Source organism: Somniosus microcephalus, chromosome 27, assembly GCF_052327205.1.
Source record: "Somniosus microcephalus isolate GS21.2 chromosome 27, FLI_Smic_1.0, whole genome shotgun sequence".
Lineage (NCBI taxonomy): Eukaryota > Metazoa > Chordata > Chondrichthyes > Squaliformes > Somniosidae > Somniosus > Somniosus microcephalus.
In genome coordinates this window covers 11,870,620-11,885,664 of record NC_141013.1, presented here as the reverse complement: position 1 = coordinate 11,885,664, position 15,045 = coordinate 11,870,620, and the positions used below count along the sequence as shown (strand labels likewise).

The window sequence follows — 15,045 nt, the reverse complement described above, 5'->3', positions numbered from 1 at the left end:
CACTGGAAGCCCTGTAACCACTGGAAGCCCTGTAACCACTGGAAGCCCTGTCTCAATACAGAGAATGTCTTCAGGCTGGATCCAAACCCAAGCACCATCTCTCTCGCCCTCTGTCGCAACCTTTCTTGACTTTAATTTGTTGATTCCTCTGGAGTCTCAGAACTTTCCTGTCACACGCGCTGCTGTGGATTCTGGGATAGTCCAGCCTCCCAATAGAATTCCTTCTGTCAGCTGTGGCTCAGTGGGCAGCACTCTCGCCTCTGAGTCAGAACCATTGGGTTCAAGTCCCACTCCAGAGACTTGAGCACAAAAATCTAGGCTGACACTCCCAGTGCGAGTGCTGCACTGTCGGAGGTGTTGTCTTTTGGATGAGACGTTAAACCGAGGCCCCGTCTGCGCTCTCAGGTGGATGTAAAAGATCCCATGGCACTATTTCAAAGAAGAACAGGGGGAGTTATCCCCGGTGTCCTGGGCTAATATTTATCCCTCAATCAACATCTAAAACAGATGATCTGGTCATTATCACATTGCTGTTTGTGGGAGCTTGCTGTGCACAAATTGGCTGCCGTGTTTCCCACATTACAACAGTGACTACACTTCAAAAGTACTTCATTAGCTGTAAAGCACTTTGGGACGTCCTGAGGTTGTGAAAGGCGCTATAGAAATGCAAGTCTTTTCTGTGTTTTCCTATCCACTGTCTTGCTCGCTGTTCCTCTCTCCTGCATCATCACTGTATTGAAATCAAGACTCGTTGCTCTCTTTCCTATTTTAACGTGGGGTAGAATTTCCGATCTCCTGTTCGTAATTTTGCACAAATGACGGTTCACGATGGATTTCCTCCACCGAAGCTACGGCAGAAGATCAGCAGAACCTCTGCGGAAACTCTACCGGCCAATTCTCTTCTTGGACTTTAATAACTGCATAGTTCCCAATCCCCCCTATCATCCTACCTTTGACAGGCTTTGACAACCCAAGCTTTGCTTCATTTAATCACTACTTTCCTTTATCGCCCGTCTCTGCCCTGCCTCAGCTCATCCGCTGCTGAAACCCTCATCCATGCCTTTGTTACCTCTAGACTTGACTATTTCAACGCACTCCTGGCTGGCCTCCCATATTCTACCCTACGTAAACTTGAGGTCATCCAAAACTCGGCTGCCCGTTTCCTAACTCGCACCAAGTCCCGTTCGCCCATCTCCCCTGTGCTCGCTGACCTACATTGGCTCCCGGTTAAGCAGCGCCTCGATTTCAAAATTCTCATCCTTGTTTTCAAATCCCTCCATGGACTCGCCCCTCCCTATCTCTGTAATCTCCTTGAGCCCCACAAACCCCCCCCCCCCCCCCCCCGAGATATCTGCGCTCCTCTAATTCTGCCCTCTTGAGCATCCCTGATTATAATAGCTCAACCATTGGTGGCCTTGCCTTCTGTTGCCTGGGCCCTAAGCTCTGGAATTCCCTCCCTAAACCTCTCCGCCTCGCTACCTCTCGCTCCTCCTTTAAGATGCTCCTTAAAACCTACCTCTTTGACCAAGCCTTTGGTCACTTGCCCTAATTTCTCCTTATATGGCTCGGTGTCAAATTCTTTGTCTTACAATACTCCTGTGAAGCGCCTTGGGACGTTTTACTACGTGAAAGGCGCTATATAAATACAAGTTGTTGTTGTTGACTTTCTCCAATCTAACAGTGTCCTGCTCTCTGGGACCTCAGCCCCCTTTTCTCAAAAAAAATGCAATGCGCGAACCAGTTAGGCAATGCTGCCACCTAGTGGTCGGACTAGTGATTAAACCCTAAGTTCACTTTAGTGCTCGATCTTAAACTTTGTGCGGCAACTGGCTATGGACCACAGTATATTCTGTCTTAGCCTAAATCCTGAGAGTAATAATCCTGGGAGACAAAATAGAAGTTAAAAAAATTAAGATTTAATAACATTTCTGGAAAAGGTGCAGAGGTTGAAAGATTTCTTTTCTCCCAGTCCTGGTAATTCCAAAATGAGAATTCTTACCAGTTTCACAAATATAATTGTTTTTTTAGAGTCAGTGGCTTTTTAAATTTTTCTAAAATGACCATTATACTGCTGAACTCAGCTTCTATTTAGAGCAAGGCTCCGCTCCAGCAGCTTGTGACCAAAGTTCCCTCTAATTTTTTTTGTGTGTCCGGTCCCTTTATCGCTTCCAGCTTGTGAGCGACTCCTCCAGATTGACACACAACTGTTGTAATTTAGGGATCACGGCAGCCAATTTGCCCACAGCAAGCTCCCACAAACAGCAATGTGATACTGACCAGATAATCTGTTTTTGTAATGTTGATTGAGGGATAAATATCAGCCAGGACACCGGGGATAACTCCCCATCTCTTCTTTGAAATAGTGCCATGGGATCTTTTACATACGCCTGAGAGAGCAGACGGGGCTTCAGTTTAACGTCACATCCGAAAGAAGGCACCTCTGACAGTGCAGTGCTCCCTTGGTACTGGCACTGGGAGTGTCAGCCTAGATTTTTATGCTCAAGTCTCTAGAGTGGGTACTTGAACCCACAACCGTTCTGACTCAGAGACGAGTGTGCAACCCACTGAGCCACAGCTGACACTGAGACAAATAAAAACTACTGCCTTCCTTCCCCCACCCATAGTACAGTTTGGGGCCTACTTGTCGGCTATCTTTCCCAGCACTTGTCAGCCAACTTTCCCAGTACCTGTCGGCCATCTTTCTCAACACCTGTCAGCAATCTTTCCCAGCACCTGTCGGCCATCTTTTCCAGCACCTGTCAGCCATCTTTCTCAACACCTGTCGGCAATCTTTCCCAACACCTGTCGGCAATCTTTCCCAGCACCTGTCGGCCATCTTTTCTAGCACCTGTCGGCCATCTTTCTCAACACCTGTCGGCCATCTTTCCCAGCACCTGTCGGCCATCTTTCCCAGCACCTGTCGGCCATCTTTCCCAGCACCTGTCGGCAATCTTTCCCAACACCTGTCGGCAATCTTTCCCAACACCTGTTGGCCATCTTTCCCAACACCTGTCCGCCATCTTTCCCAGCACCTTATGGCCATCTTTCCCAGCACCTGTCGGCTATCTTTCCCAGCACCTGTCGGCAATCTTTCCCAACACCTGTCGGCAATCTTTCCCAACACCTGTCGGCAATCTTTCCCAACACCTGTCGGCCATCTTTCCCAACACCTGTCGGCAATCTTTCCCAGCACCTGTCGGCCATCTTTCCCAGCACCTGTCGGCAATCTTTCCCAGCACCTGTCGGCAATCTTTCCCAACACCTGTCGGCAATCTTTCCCAACACCTGTCGGCAATCTTTCCCAACACCTGTCGGCCATCTTTCCCAACACCTGTCGGCAATCTTTCCCAGCACCTGTCGGCAATCTTTCCCAACACCTGTCGGCCATCTTTCCCAGCACCTGTCGGTCATCTTTCCCGACACCTGTCGGTCATCTTTCCCAACACCTGTCGGCCATCTTTCCCGGCACCTGTCGGTCATCTTTCCCGACACCTGTCGGCCATCTTTCCCGACACCTGTCGGCCATCTTTCCCGACACCTTTCGGCCATCTTTCCCGACACCTGTCGGCCATCTTTCCCGACACCTGTCGGCAATCTTTCCCGACACCTGTCGGCAATCTTTCCCGGCACCTGTCGGCCATCTTTCCCGGCACCTGTCGGCCATCTTTCCCGGCACCTGTCGGCCATCTTTCCCGGCACCTGTCGGCCATCTTTCCCGACACCTGTCGGCCATCTTTCCCGACACCTGTCGGCCATCTTTCCCGACACCTGTCGGCCATCTTTCCCGACACCTGTCGGCCATCTTTCCCGACACCTGTCGGCAATCTTTCCCAGCACCTGTCGGCAATCTTTCCCAACACCTGTCGGCAATCTTTCCCAACACCTGTCGGCAATCTTTCCCAACACCTGTCGGCCATCTTTCCCAACACCTGTCGGCAATCTTTCCCAGCACCTGTCGGCAATCTTTCCCAACACCTGTCGGCCATCTTTCCCAGCACCTGTCGGTCATCTTTCCCAACACCTGTCGGTCATCTTTCCCAACACCTGTCGGCCATCTTTCCCGGCACCTGTCGGTCATCTTTCCCGACACCTGTCGGCCATCTTTCCCGACACCTGTCGGCCATCTTTCCCGACACCTTTCGGCCATCTTTCCCGACACCTGTCGGCCATCTTTCCCGACACCTGTCGGCAATCTTTCCCGACACCTGTCGGCAATCTTTCCCGGCACCTGTCGGCCATCTTTCACAGAACCTGTGGCCTTCAGGAGGCACGCTACTCTTGGGTGTTCACTCGTGAATTCGCAGCCCCAGCTCTGAGATTTGGACGAGAGGGAACAAGACAAACGGGAGGAATTGCTTTGTATTAAACTGTGAACACGGGACTGCCTGGAGACAGGGCCCTCAACAAATCAAAGTCACTACCCAAACCTAGATTTACTTTCCCCTTTGGGTTCTGGGAAACCAAACTCCACTCCTGGACAAATATGAACAATACAATACTAAAGGTGGGAAAAGGCCACCAGGCCCATTAATCTCAGCCTGACCATTAGACAGTGCAGCATCCTGTACCATCCTCCCACCCCTGGAAATGCTAACTCCTCAAGGAGGCAAAAGAAAACACAATTTTAGGAAAAAAACTCTGGGAAATTGATAGAGTAAATAAGGAGAAACTACTTCCAGTGGCAGGAGGGTCGGTAAGCTGAAGGTGATTGGCAAACGAACCAGAGGGAACATTTTTTTCACAGTGATTTCTTATGATCCGGAACGCGCTGCCTGAAAGGGCGGTAGAAGCAGATTCAATAGTAACTTTCAAAAGGGAATAAATACTTGTAGGGAAAACATTTACAGGGCTATGGGAGAAGAGCGGGTGAGTGGGATTAATTGGATAGCTCTACCAAAGAGCCGGCACAGGCACGATGGGCTGAATGGTCTCCTTCGGTGCTGTGTCATTCTAGGATTCTGTCACATTCCTCCCCGACTCCCTAAGGCAGTCAGGCCAACTCCATGACCATGACTCTCCACGAGGTACACTAAAACTGACCCCTCGCCCACCGTACCTCCTAATTTCCTTAGGAACATAGGACATCAGAAACAACCATCTCCATCCATCGGCCAGTCTCACAGGTCACCAATGCCTTTCCCTACTTTACTTCTGATATCCTTTAATAGCTCTTCTGTCAAACTTCTTATTAAATTTGATGAACTCCTCTGCTTTCACTGCCTTTCTGGGCCCCTGGGCCGCCTCCTTCACATGTTTACAACTTGGAGAAGTTCTATTTTAGTTGTTTCTTTGCTTTCCCCACCTCATCCACAAACCCATGTCCCCTTGACCCTGGAGCTTGTTTTCATATTAAATATCATTCTGGGATCCTGTTTATTTATCCCCTTCACAAGGTCACCGCCAAGCTGCCTTTCTTCCAGTGTAAACATTGCTCGTACCGTTAGTCTTCTCATCGAGAGCAGTACCCAACCCCGTTTATCAACTTAGTTACCTCTAGAATGAAGTCCTGGTGGTTACAGATCTGTCACTGGTGGTGGCAGTGCTGCAAGTAGTTTGATAGGATGGATTAAGTGTATTACAAAACATTAAAGGTTATAAGCTTAATTCACGGAACCATACAGCACAGAAGGAGGCCATTTGGCCCATCGTGCCTGTGCCGGCTCTTTGAAAGAGCTCTCCAATTAGTCCCACTCCCCCCTGCTCTTTCCCCCTTAGCCCTACAAATTGCTCCAAAGTTTAAATCAGCTCTTTGGGAGTTTGGAGGTAAGAATCTGTCAGCAGCAGGAACCAAGGGAAGTGCCAATCATAAGATGATTGCTTCTTTTTTGCGCATTCTCGGGATGTGCGCGATGCTGATGTTCATTGTTCCGCCCTCGTTGTCCTGAGAAGCTGGTGGCAGTGGGTCTTCTTCAAGTTATTGTTTGTACAACTTCATCAGGCATTTCACGTCAAGCATGTACTGTGGACTAGAGTCACATGGACTAGAGACTGCACAGGGAGGGCAAGTTTTCTGAAGGACATTAGTGAACCAGTTGGGTTTTCACAACAGCCCAGCAGCTTTCCTGGTCATTTTAATGGGGCCAGATTTGTTGAATTCAATTCACAACTTGTTGTGGTGGGATCTGAGCTCACAACTTGTCAATAGAAGAGCTTCCTGGAGTGTTGCGGTGTTAAGTTGAATGAGGCACTGATCACTGTCTTCCTCTCTCTCCAGCTTACGGTCATCTTCAAGAACTTCCAGGAATGTGTTGATCAGAAGGTCTACCAAGCAGAGACGGGCAACCTCCCAGCCGCCTTTATCGACGGCTCGAGAAACGGGGGGGACAAGCACGGGGCGAACAGCCTGAAGGTGACGGAGAAAGTGGCCGGGCAGCACATCGAGATCCAGGCCAAGTACATCGGGACCACCATCGTGGTGCGGCAGGTGGGCCGCTACCTGACCTTTGCGGTACGCATGCCGGAGGAGGTCATGAACTCCTTCGAGGACAACCAGGGCCTCCAGCTGTGCCTGAGGGGCTGCCCCACCGACGAGCGGATGGACTGGCAGCTGCCGCTGATCGCGCAGGCGGGGGGCGGCCGCTCCTCGTCGCGGGGCAGAGCCCCCCACGGGACCTTCACGCACGAAACCGCGACCGCCAAGTGCAAGGAGAAGCTGCCGGTGGACGACCTATACTTCCGATCGTGCGTCTTCGACCTCTTGACCACCGGGGACGTAAACTTCACGCTGGCGGCTTATTACGCCTTCGAGGACGTCAAGAACTTGCACTCGAACAAAGACAAGTTTCATATTTATCAGAGGACAGCTGATCCCCCAGTAGGGAACTCTGCCCCTGGGCGGCCCAGCCTCCAGGCTCTTGCCATCAAACACTTAATGCTTATCTGCTGGGTGTGGTGCTACCTGACGCATCTATAGCCATGTTTGTGGGACGTTTTGAAGCAGCTTATTTTGGTCGGTCCTGTTTTCGGTCTAAGAGACCGGGGTAACTACCTAGCTCGTACCTTGTCCGTGCTCGTGCGTAAATTATTTCTCGCCCACATTTCTCCACTCGCGCTGTCTGGTGTTAGACGGATACCCGTCGTCAACGGTGACATCCCATTAATGGTCGTGGTTACGTGTTCGTGACAGTTTGTAGTGCATTAGGCGCACTGCGCGGAGCTAGCAACCGTATGCAAAGTCAGTGTAAACCAGGGGCGTGCGAGGCCGTTACTGTTCCCCCCCCACCCCCAGAAACGAGAGCTCCCATTCCTGACTCTTGTTGTCACTTGTCAGGATTTAAATCCCCCTTTTTTTTTAATTCTGGCGGAACAGAAAGGGAAGCCAAGTGTGAGGGCGCAGAATCAGATCCCCTTTTTGCACTTTACTCAGTCTCTGCCACTAGATGTTGCTGGCGAGGCGGTGATGGAACACCAACTCCCTCTGGTGGCTCATCCTGCGAGAAAAGAACGGGCAAAAGGCAGGCCCTTTGACTGACGGTATACTCAACCCGCTAAAGGCCGCGGAGTTTCAGTTTCGCGCAGACTGGCTGCACCGAATCCGTCTAGTTTCACAATATGTACATCGGCAGGTGTCAATCCTACTGGCACTTGATTCTTTCCCGCCCCCCAGATTATGCCCTCCTCGTGGGATACGGCTGCACAGGCACCGAGCGAGTGGCCATACTTTGTCTGTGAGACTAGATAGTGAATGTTGGCAGGCTCTTTACACGTGGGGGGGCATCACAGCAGTCTGGCTTCACACTGGCTTCAGCCAGTGTCCACACAATCACCTTCCAGGACTCGCTGGACAGCAAGCGGGAGGCAACCTGTGCTGATTTTCTTTCCCCCTCCCAAATCCAGAGGTGTTGAGGTCAACCCCTGGATGAAAGCAGCTGGCTCAGTATGGGGCCTTGCACATCTGTTGGGCTCAGTACCACACCAAGCCAAACGGAGGAGCTTGGCATTCAGTTTCATGTTTGCTACAAAGCAGGCGTGGTCAGGTTACACACGCACAGCGCAGCGTTGTGGAGCTGTGCGTTCCATCGCCCTGGTTAACTGCAGTGTCGTGTAGTTCAAATCGACTTCCGGTGTCTGACCTTTCACACAATTCTCCCTTTATCTTGTGCCCGCTGCACTGGTGCCTAGGCTGCCCACCCATTGCATTGATGCCTAGGTTGCCTACCATTGCACTGGTGCCTAGGTTACCCACACGTTGCATTGAGGCCTAGGTTGCCTACCATTGCACTGGTGCCTAGGTTGCCCACACATTGCATTGATGCCTAGGTTGCCCACACATTGCATTGATGCCTAGGCTGCCCACCCGTTGCATTGGTGCCTAGTTTGCCCACCCGTTGCGGATTTGGTTAATCTCGGCCATGCGCCCTTGTCCTGAAGCTACGAACATGGCTTCGGCCTGCTGGCCGCCATCTTCCCTGACGGTGGAGGTGGGCGGGGAAGGGGCGGTTTGTACACCAATGGCAAAAGCACGTTACTGACAGACTGATGGCTCCAGCTGCCCAGGGTTAGAGCAAAGATGGCGGACTGAGAGCAAGAACTGTTGGCAACAGCCATTTATTTTAGCCATCAGTCCATCGGGAGCTGCCTCTTGAGGTGACGGGACTGGGAGAGGTGGTTACACCTACACTGGCACTCCTCCAGGGTTTAACGAACATGTTTGAATTTGAACCTGCCTTCATTTCACACCAGATCTCTGTATTGAACTGTGGGGCACACGGGATTTATTTTAGCCCCTTCACCCCCACCCCCGGCCCTTCCCCAGTACGTAGAGCTGCTCCTCTTTAGCGAGTTGCTTTTATTACCTGGGGCTGCACAATTCTGGAAGCCAAACAGTAAGGATCTCTGTTTGCCACAGAGTAAGTGTTAAAGGATACGTGTTGCATATAACAGGCGAAGCGAGGAAGGGAAAATTTGCACAGTATTGAAACGTCACAAGTCAAAATCCTGACTTGAGGGCTCAGTTGGTAAATGCACTGCCTGTCGCGCTAGCGAGCTGGAGAGTCCCAGGTTCAATGCTCAGTCCGTGCTGACTTAGCTGATTGAGCAGAAGGGTTGATAGAATTGTCCTCGTGCCCCAGACGAAGGAGGAGGGAGGGGTGAAAACAGCCAGGGGTTCTGCTCCTGCTCATTGTTGAGTGATTCCTGCTGGAAAGAAGTGTGTGTGTGTCTGTCTGTCTGTCTGTGTGTGTGTCTGTGTGTGTGTGTGTGTGTGCGTGCGTGGACATCGGGACAGGATATGATCAGACTGGGTCTGTGGCCCAGCTTCCCAACCCAGACGGATGTGACCCTGGGAGCTGACCCTTAGATGGCCATGTGGCCCAGGGAGGGCGATGAGTTTTAAGATAGGAACAGATTTTATAGCTATATAAAACTAGATTCACATTTTTTTTTTTTTAAAAACAGTTTTTATTATTTATTGTGAGTTTTGAGCTCCCGGTTACTGAATGACACATAACACTTGGGCTTCAAGCAGACAAACAGACAAGATGGCAAACAATCGTGAGAGATAAAAAATGAACACTTGACAACTCTGTAATATCGATGTTAACTTGTTTAAAAGGTTTGCAGCAAGTTAACGTCACACTATGAACATCGTTAAATGTCCTGGGTGGGGAGAGCGGGTAACTGGCTCCAGTGGGCAGTTCCTGCAGGCTCCCTGCTGTGTAACCCCTTAATATTGGTATTTGACACTCCTGTAGATAGTTGCTTTAAAAGTATTTGATTGAAATGAAGGTAAAGACCGCAGGCAGGTGCGATTGACCCCCCCCCACCCCCCTTGATTTATAGGCTCCAGTGTCTGGCAAGACTTGTCGCCATGACGACGCTGCCCCTGCTGTTACAGGCTAGAGAGAATGGTGCAGTGCTCGAGAAACGTCCACGAGGCCGTTACCCTCCCCCGCCCCCAAGTGAACCCTCTCATCAGGCGGGGAGATTCTCCCAAGGCCACCCGAGTAGAATTGGAGCCAAATCCAGCGATCAAATCAGGAATTTGACTGTTACAACAGACCTTGCAGCCTGGGCCTCACCATTATATGATGAAACTGCTAAAGGATCCTTGTCCTCCCTGTGCACAGTTTTTTAGTTGACACTGAGCGCTGACGCACCCTGTGTTTAAACCCCCCCCTTTCATAGGAACGGGAGGAGGCCATTGAGCCCCTCGAGCTTGTTCCGCCATTCAGTGAGATCACAGCTGATCTGTGACCTAACTCCACATACCCGCCTTTGGCCCATGTCCCTTAATACCTTTGGTTATAAGGTTCACCTTCCGTTTCTTGTCTTCTGTAACTTTCACATTCTGGGTACGGGTTCCACGGGCACCAACAGCTCCCTGGTACTTTGTCCGAGTGGTTGTACTTCAAAGGTGAGGCTAGACGGTGAGTGTCGGCAGGTTGTGTTAACCCAATCCTGCGCCCACCCACTCACCTGGCACCTGCACACACAGCTCCAGCACAGGTCACCTAGATGGCGATCAGGAGCAGGAACTCTGGCTGACGTGGTTTTTTTTCCATCTGCTTCCTTGACCCAAGGGCACCGAGGCCAACTCGAGTTACTTCCGTCGTGACTGCAGAAGCAGCTTTTAATTTAGAAAAGGTGGGAGTGAATTGTGTCCTCTTTTTAGCTAGGCGTAAATTTAAAGGCCACTTCTGAAAGAGACAAACGTGAGACACAGAAGAACATCCGCAAGCTTAAAGCAGAATGGCCCCCAAGGTTCACCCGATAAAACTTTTTAACACAGTAATTAATGGCAGACACCAATTAAAATGGCCCCTTCCCCACCCCGCTCCCTGACGGCCTGAAGGCACTTTATCTGGGACAGCAGTATATACTGGTGTGATCAGGGCTCTTGGTGTGGAGGTCACTGCATGGCATGGGGTTGCTACGACAGTGTAACTGCAGCATTGTATATGGTTGGGTGTAATTTATATTTGTCGATATAATATATGGAGATTCATGGTGAACATTTGTGACTGTACATATGGAGTAATGTAATATTTCTTTAAATATTAATGTCTGAAATTTTAATCCCAGCAGATATGTTTACCTGTTAATGTGCTTCGGTTACATTATGTGGGCAAAAAAAAAAGGATTTGCGAAAGCGGGCCCTTAAGATTTCTTTCAAATTAAAGGGGCCCCGTCGGTGTCACCCGTGCGGGAGAACACCTTTGCCGTGCTAACGCCCGTGAGCGAAGCAGCGAGGGTCTGTATCCCACCCATGCACTGCTCTGTTTCCAAGGCAGAGCATGCCAGCGCGATGAGCCCAGATGAAATCTCTTACCGCCCACCCCTACACTCTCGCTTTGCCAAACACGTGCGTGTGCCGACGGTGCCCCTTTTAAGAGAGATTTACAGGAATGGCACTTTATTTCAGTTGTGACGTGATGATTTTTACAGTGACTGTAGTTCTGCTTTGTTTGAATCGTTGAGACTGTAGTATGCGGGCACCGCAATGCCCGGGGAACGCGTGGCATGATCGTTGGTGTTTCCATGAAAAAAAAATACTTTTTGGGAAAAAGAAGCGAACAACTCCATTCTTTCTGTATGTAGAAATTCAGCAGGACCCCCTGCGTGTACATAATGTAAATTATTTATTATTGACAAAACTACGAGTAAAATTTTTGACTAAGAATTTCAACAATTCAGTTTGTTGGGTGTGTGTTTTTGTGCTCATTAAGGCGAGGGATGTTGGTACTGAGGGGGAGAATGCTTTCCATTTCAGGTACTCCGTGTCGGCATCAAGCACTCTCAGCTCAGGTACAGCACAGCTTAGATGCAGAATAAAGCTCCCTCTACACTGCCCCATCAAGCACTCTCAGCTAGGATACAGCACAGCATAGATGCAGAATAAAGCTCCCTCTACACTGCCCCATCAAGCACTCTCAGCTAGGATACAGCACAGCATAGATGCAGAATAAAGCTCCCTCTACACTGCCCCATCAAGCACTCTTAGCTCAGGTACAGCACAGCATAGATGCAGAATAAAGCTCCCTCTACACTGCCCCATCAAGCACTCTCAGCTCAGGTACAGCACAGCTTAGATGCAGAATAAAGCTCCCTCTACACTGCCCCATCAAGCATTCTCAGCTCAGGTACAGCACAGCTTAGATGCAGAATAAAGCTCCCTCTACACTGCCCCATTAGGCACAGTACGAGGTAGATGCAGATTATTACACAGCAATTACAACACAGAAACAGGCTGTTCAGCCACCCAGTCTATTGGTGTTTAATCCTCCACATGAGCAGTACTCCTAATCCCTTCTGCCGCCCTGTTCCTATGTCGCTTTATTCCCCTTTCATTCAATCACGTACAGTGGTGTTCCCCTGGGATCCGTTCCAGGACCACCGCTTTTCTTGATATATATTAATGATTTAGACTTGGGTGTACAGGGCACAATTTCAAAATTTGCAGATGACACAAAACTTGGAAGTATAGTGGACAGTGAGGAGGATATGATAGACTTCAGGAAGACATAGACAGGCTGGTGGAATGGGCAGGTGTGTGACAGATGAAATTTAACGCAGAAAAGTGCGAAGTGATACATTTTGGTAGGAAGAACGAGGAGAGGCAATATAAACTAAAGGGTACAATCCTAAAGTGGGTGCATGAGCAGAGAGACCTGGGGGTATATGTGCACAAATCATTGAAGGGGACAAGGCAGGTTGAGAAAGTGGTTAAAAAAGCATGTGGGATCCTGGGCTTCATAAATAGAGGTATAGAGTACAAAAGCAAGGAAGTTATGATGAACCTTTATAAAACACTGGTTTGGCCTCAACTGAAGCACCGTGTCCAATTCTGGACACCACACTTTAGGAAGGATGTGAAGGCCTTAGAGAGGGTGCAGAAAAGATTTACAAGAATGGTTCCAGAAATGAAGGACTTCAATTACGTGGATAGACTGGAGAAGCTGGGGTTGTTCTCCTTAGAGCAGAGAAGGTTGAGAGGAGATTTGATAGAGGTGTTCAAAATCATGAGGGGTGTAGATAGAGAGAAACTGGTCCCATTGGCAGAAGGGTCGAGAACCAGAGGACACAGATTTAAGGTGATTAGCAGAAGAACCAAAGGTGACATGAGGAAAAACTTTTTTACGCAGCGAGTGGTTAGGATCTGGAATTCACTGCCTGAGAGGGCGGTGGAGGCAGATTCAATCATGGCTTTCAAAAGGGAATTGGATAAGTACCTGAAGGAAAAAAGTTTGCAGGGCTATGGGGAAAGGGCGGGGGAGTGGGATTAGCTGAGGTGCTCTTGCAGAGAGCCGGCACGGGCTCAACGGGCCAAATGGCCTCCTTCTGAGCTGTAACCATTCTATGATTCTATCTAACCAATTGTTAAATGTTGACATGCTTCAATCACTAACTCTGGATGCCTCACAACCCTCTGTAAAAAAAAAAAAAAAAAAAAAGTTTGTTCTGCTCTCTGGCCTAAATCTTCTATATTTAGTCTTGTATCTCCTCGTTCTAGACCCCTGGATCACTGGAGACTGTTTTCTCTACTGTGCTCCAACGACGTTTCTCAAATCTCAGATGAGCTCCCCTCATGGCACCGCACCAGCTGACCTGTGGCCACTCTGAATGACTGCCAATTTGGAGCAGTTTTGTGCAGTGTTGTCATAGTAACTGGTTTGGGACCGTCCAAACTCTGCCACTGTTGCCCTGAAATTGGCTGTTAGAAGTGGGGCAAAGGCAATGATCTCCTGTTCCTCCCTCACTGTGGCCTCCACTTGGTGCTTCGCCTGATCGACAAGGGCTTGCATTTATATAGTTTTAAAAAATTCATTCTCAGGTTGTGGGTGTCGCTGGCAAGCCCATGGTTTATTGCCCATCCCTAATTGCCCTCGAGAAGGTGGTGGTGAGCCGCCTTCTTGAACCGCTGCAGTCCGTGTGGTGAAGGTGCTCCCACAGTGCTGTTAGGGAGGGAGTTCCAGGATTCTGACCCAGCGACGATGAAGGATCAGCGATATACTTCCAAGTCAGGGTGGTGTGTGACTTGGAGAGGAACTTGGAGGTGGTGGTGTTCCCATGCGCTTGCTGCCCTTGTCCTTCTAGGTGGAAGAGGTCGCGGGTTTGGGAGGTGCTGCCGAAGAAGCCTTAGCGAATTGCTGCAGTGCATCTTGTAGATGGTACACACTGCAGCCACAGTACGCCGGTGGTGGAGGGAATGAATGTTTAAGGTGGTGGAAGGGTTGACAATCAAGCGGGCTGCTTTGTCCTGGATGGTGTCGAGCTTCTTGAGTGTTGTTGGAGCTGCACTCATCCAGGCAAGTGGAGATGGTTTGGGGAGTCAGGAGATGAGTCACTTGCCACAGAATACCCAGCCTCTGACCTACTCTTGTTGCCACAGTATATGGCTGGTCCAATTAAGTTTCTGGTTGATGGTGGGGGATTTGGCGATGGTAATGCTGTTGAATGCCAAGGGGAGGTGGTTAGACTCACTCTTGTTGGAGAGAGTCACTGCCTGGCACTTGTGTGGCGCGAATGTTACTTGCCACTTGTCAGCCCAAACCTGACTGTCATCCAGGTCTTGCTGCATGTGGGCATGGACTGATTCATTATCTGAGGAGTTGCGAATGGAACTGAACACTGTGCAATCATCAGCGAACATCCCCACTTCTGGCCATATGATAGAGGGAAGGTCATTGATGAAGCCTCACACCAATAGGGCTGGGAGGAGGAGGGGGCTGAGTCATAGGAGCAGAGTATTCAAGTGGGGATGTAAGATGTGAGGAGGCTTCAAAAAAACAGGGTGGGGCAAGACGAGAAAAAGGATTGTGAATGTTATCATCGGAGGATGGGGAGTTGATGTAAATTAGGAAGGACAGGAGTGATGGGCAAGCAGGGCAGGCTACAGACACAGGACAAGTTGGAGTTTATGGAAGGTGGGGGATGGGAGACTGATGGAGAATATTGGCGTGGTCGAGACTGGAAGTGACAAAAGCAATTACAAGAGTCCCAGCAGCTTTGGGGGTTCAGGCGGGCAATGATGCACAGGTGGAAACAAGTGATCTTGGTGATAGGATGTGGGGTTTATAGCTCAACTCAGGGATCAAACAAGATTAT

The 15,045-nt window shown here is 49.8% G+C and overlaps 1 protein-coding gene across 3 annotated transcripts in view; it reads left to right on the top strand.

Moving 5' to 3' along the window:
• rgma (repulsive guidance molecule BMP co-receptor a) overlaps positions 1 to 11,629 on the top strand; it is a 42,082-nt gene extending 30,453 nt beyond the window's left edge. For all 3 annotated transcript variants that reach the window (XM_085968521.1, XM_085968524.1, XM_085968522.1), the window contains one exon: positions 6,215 to 11,629. In XM_085968521.1, the coding sequence (XP_085824647.1) occupies positions 6,215 to 6,913 (699 nt within the window). In that variant the 3' untranslated portion in view covers positions 6,914 to 11,629. The remainder of the gene's footprint in view (positions 1 to 6,214) is intronic.
• Positions 11,630 to 15,045: the final 3,416 nt, after the last annotated feature.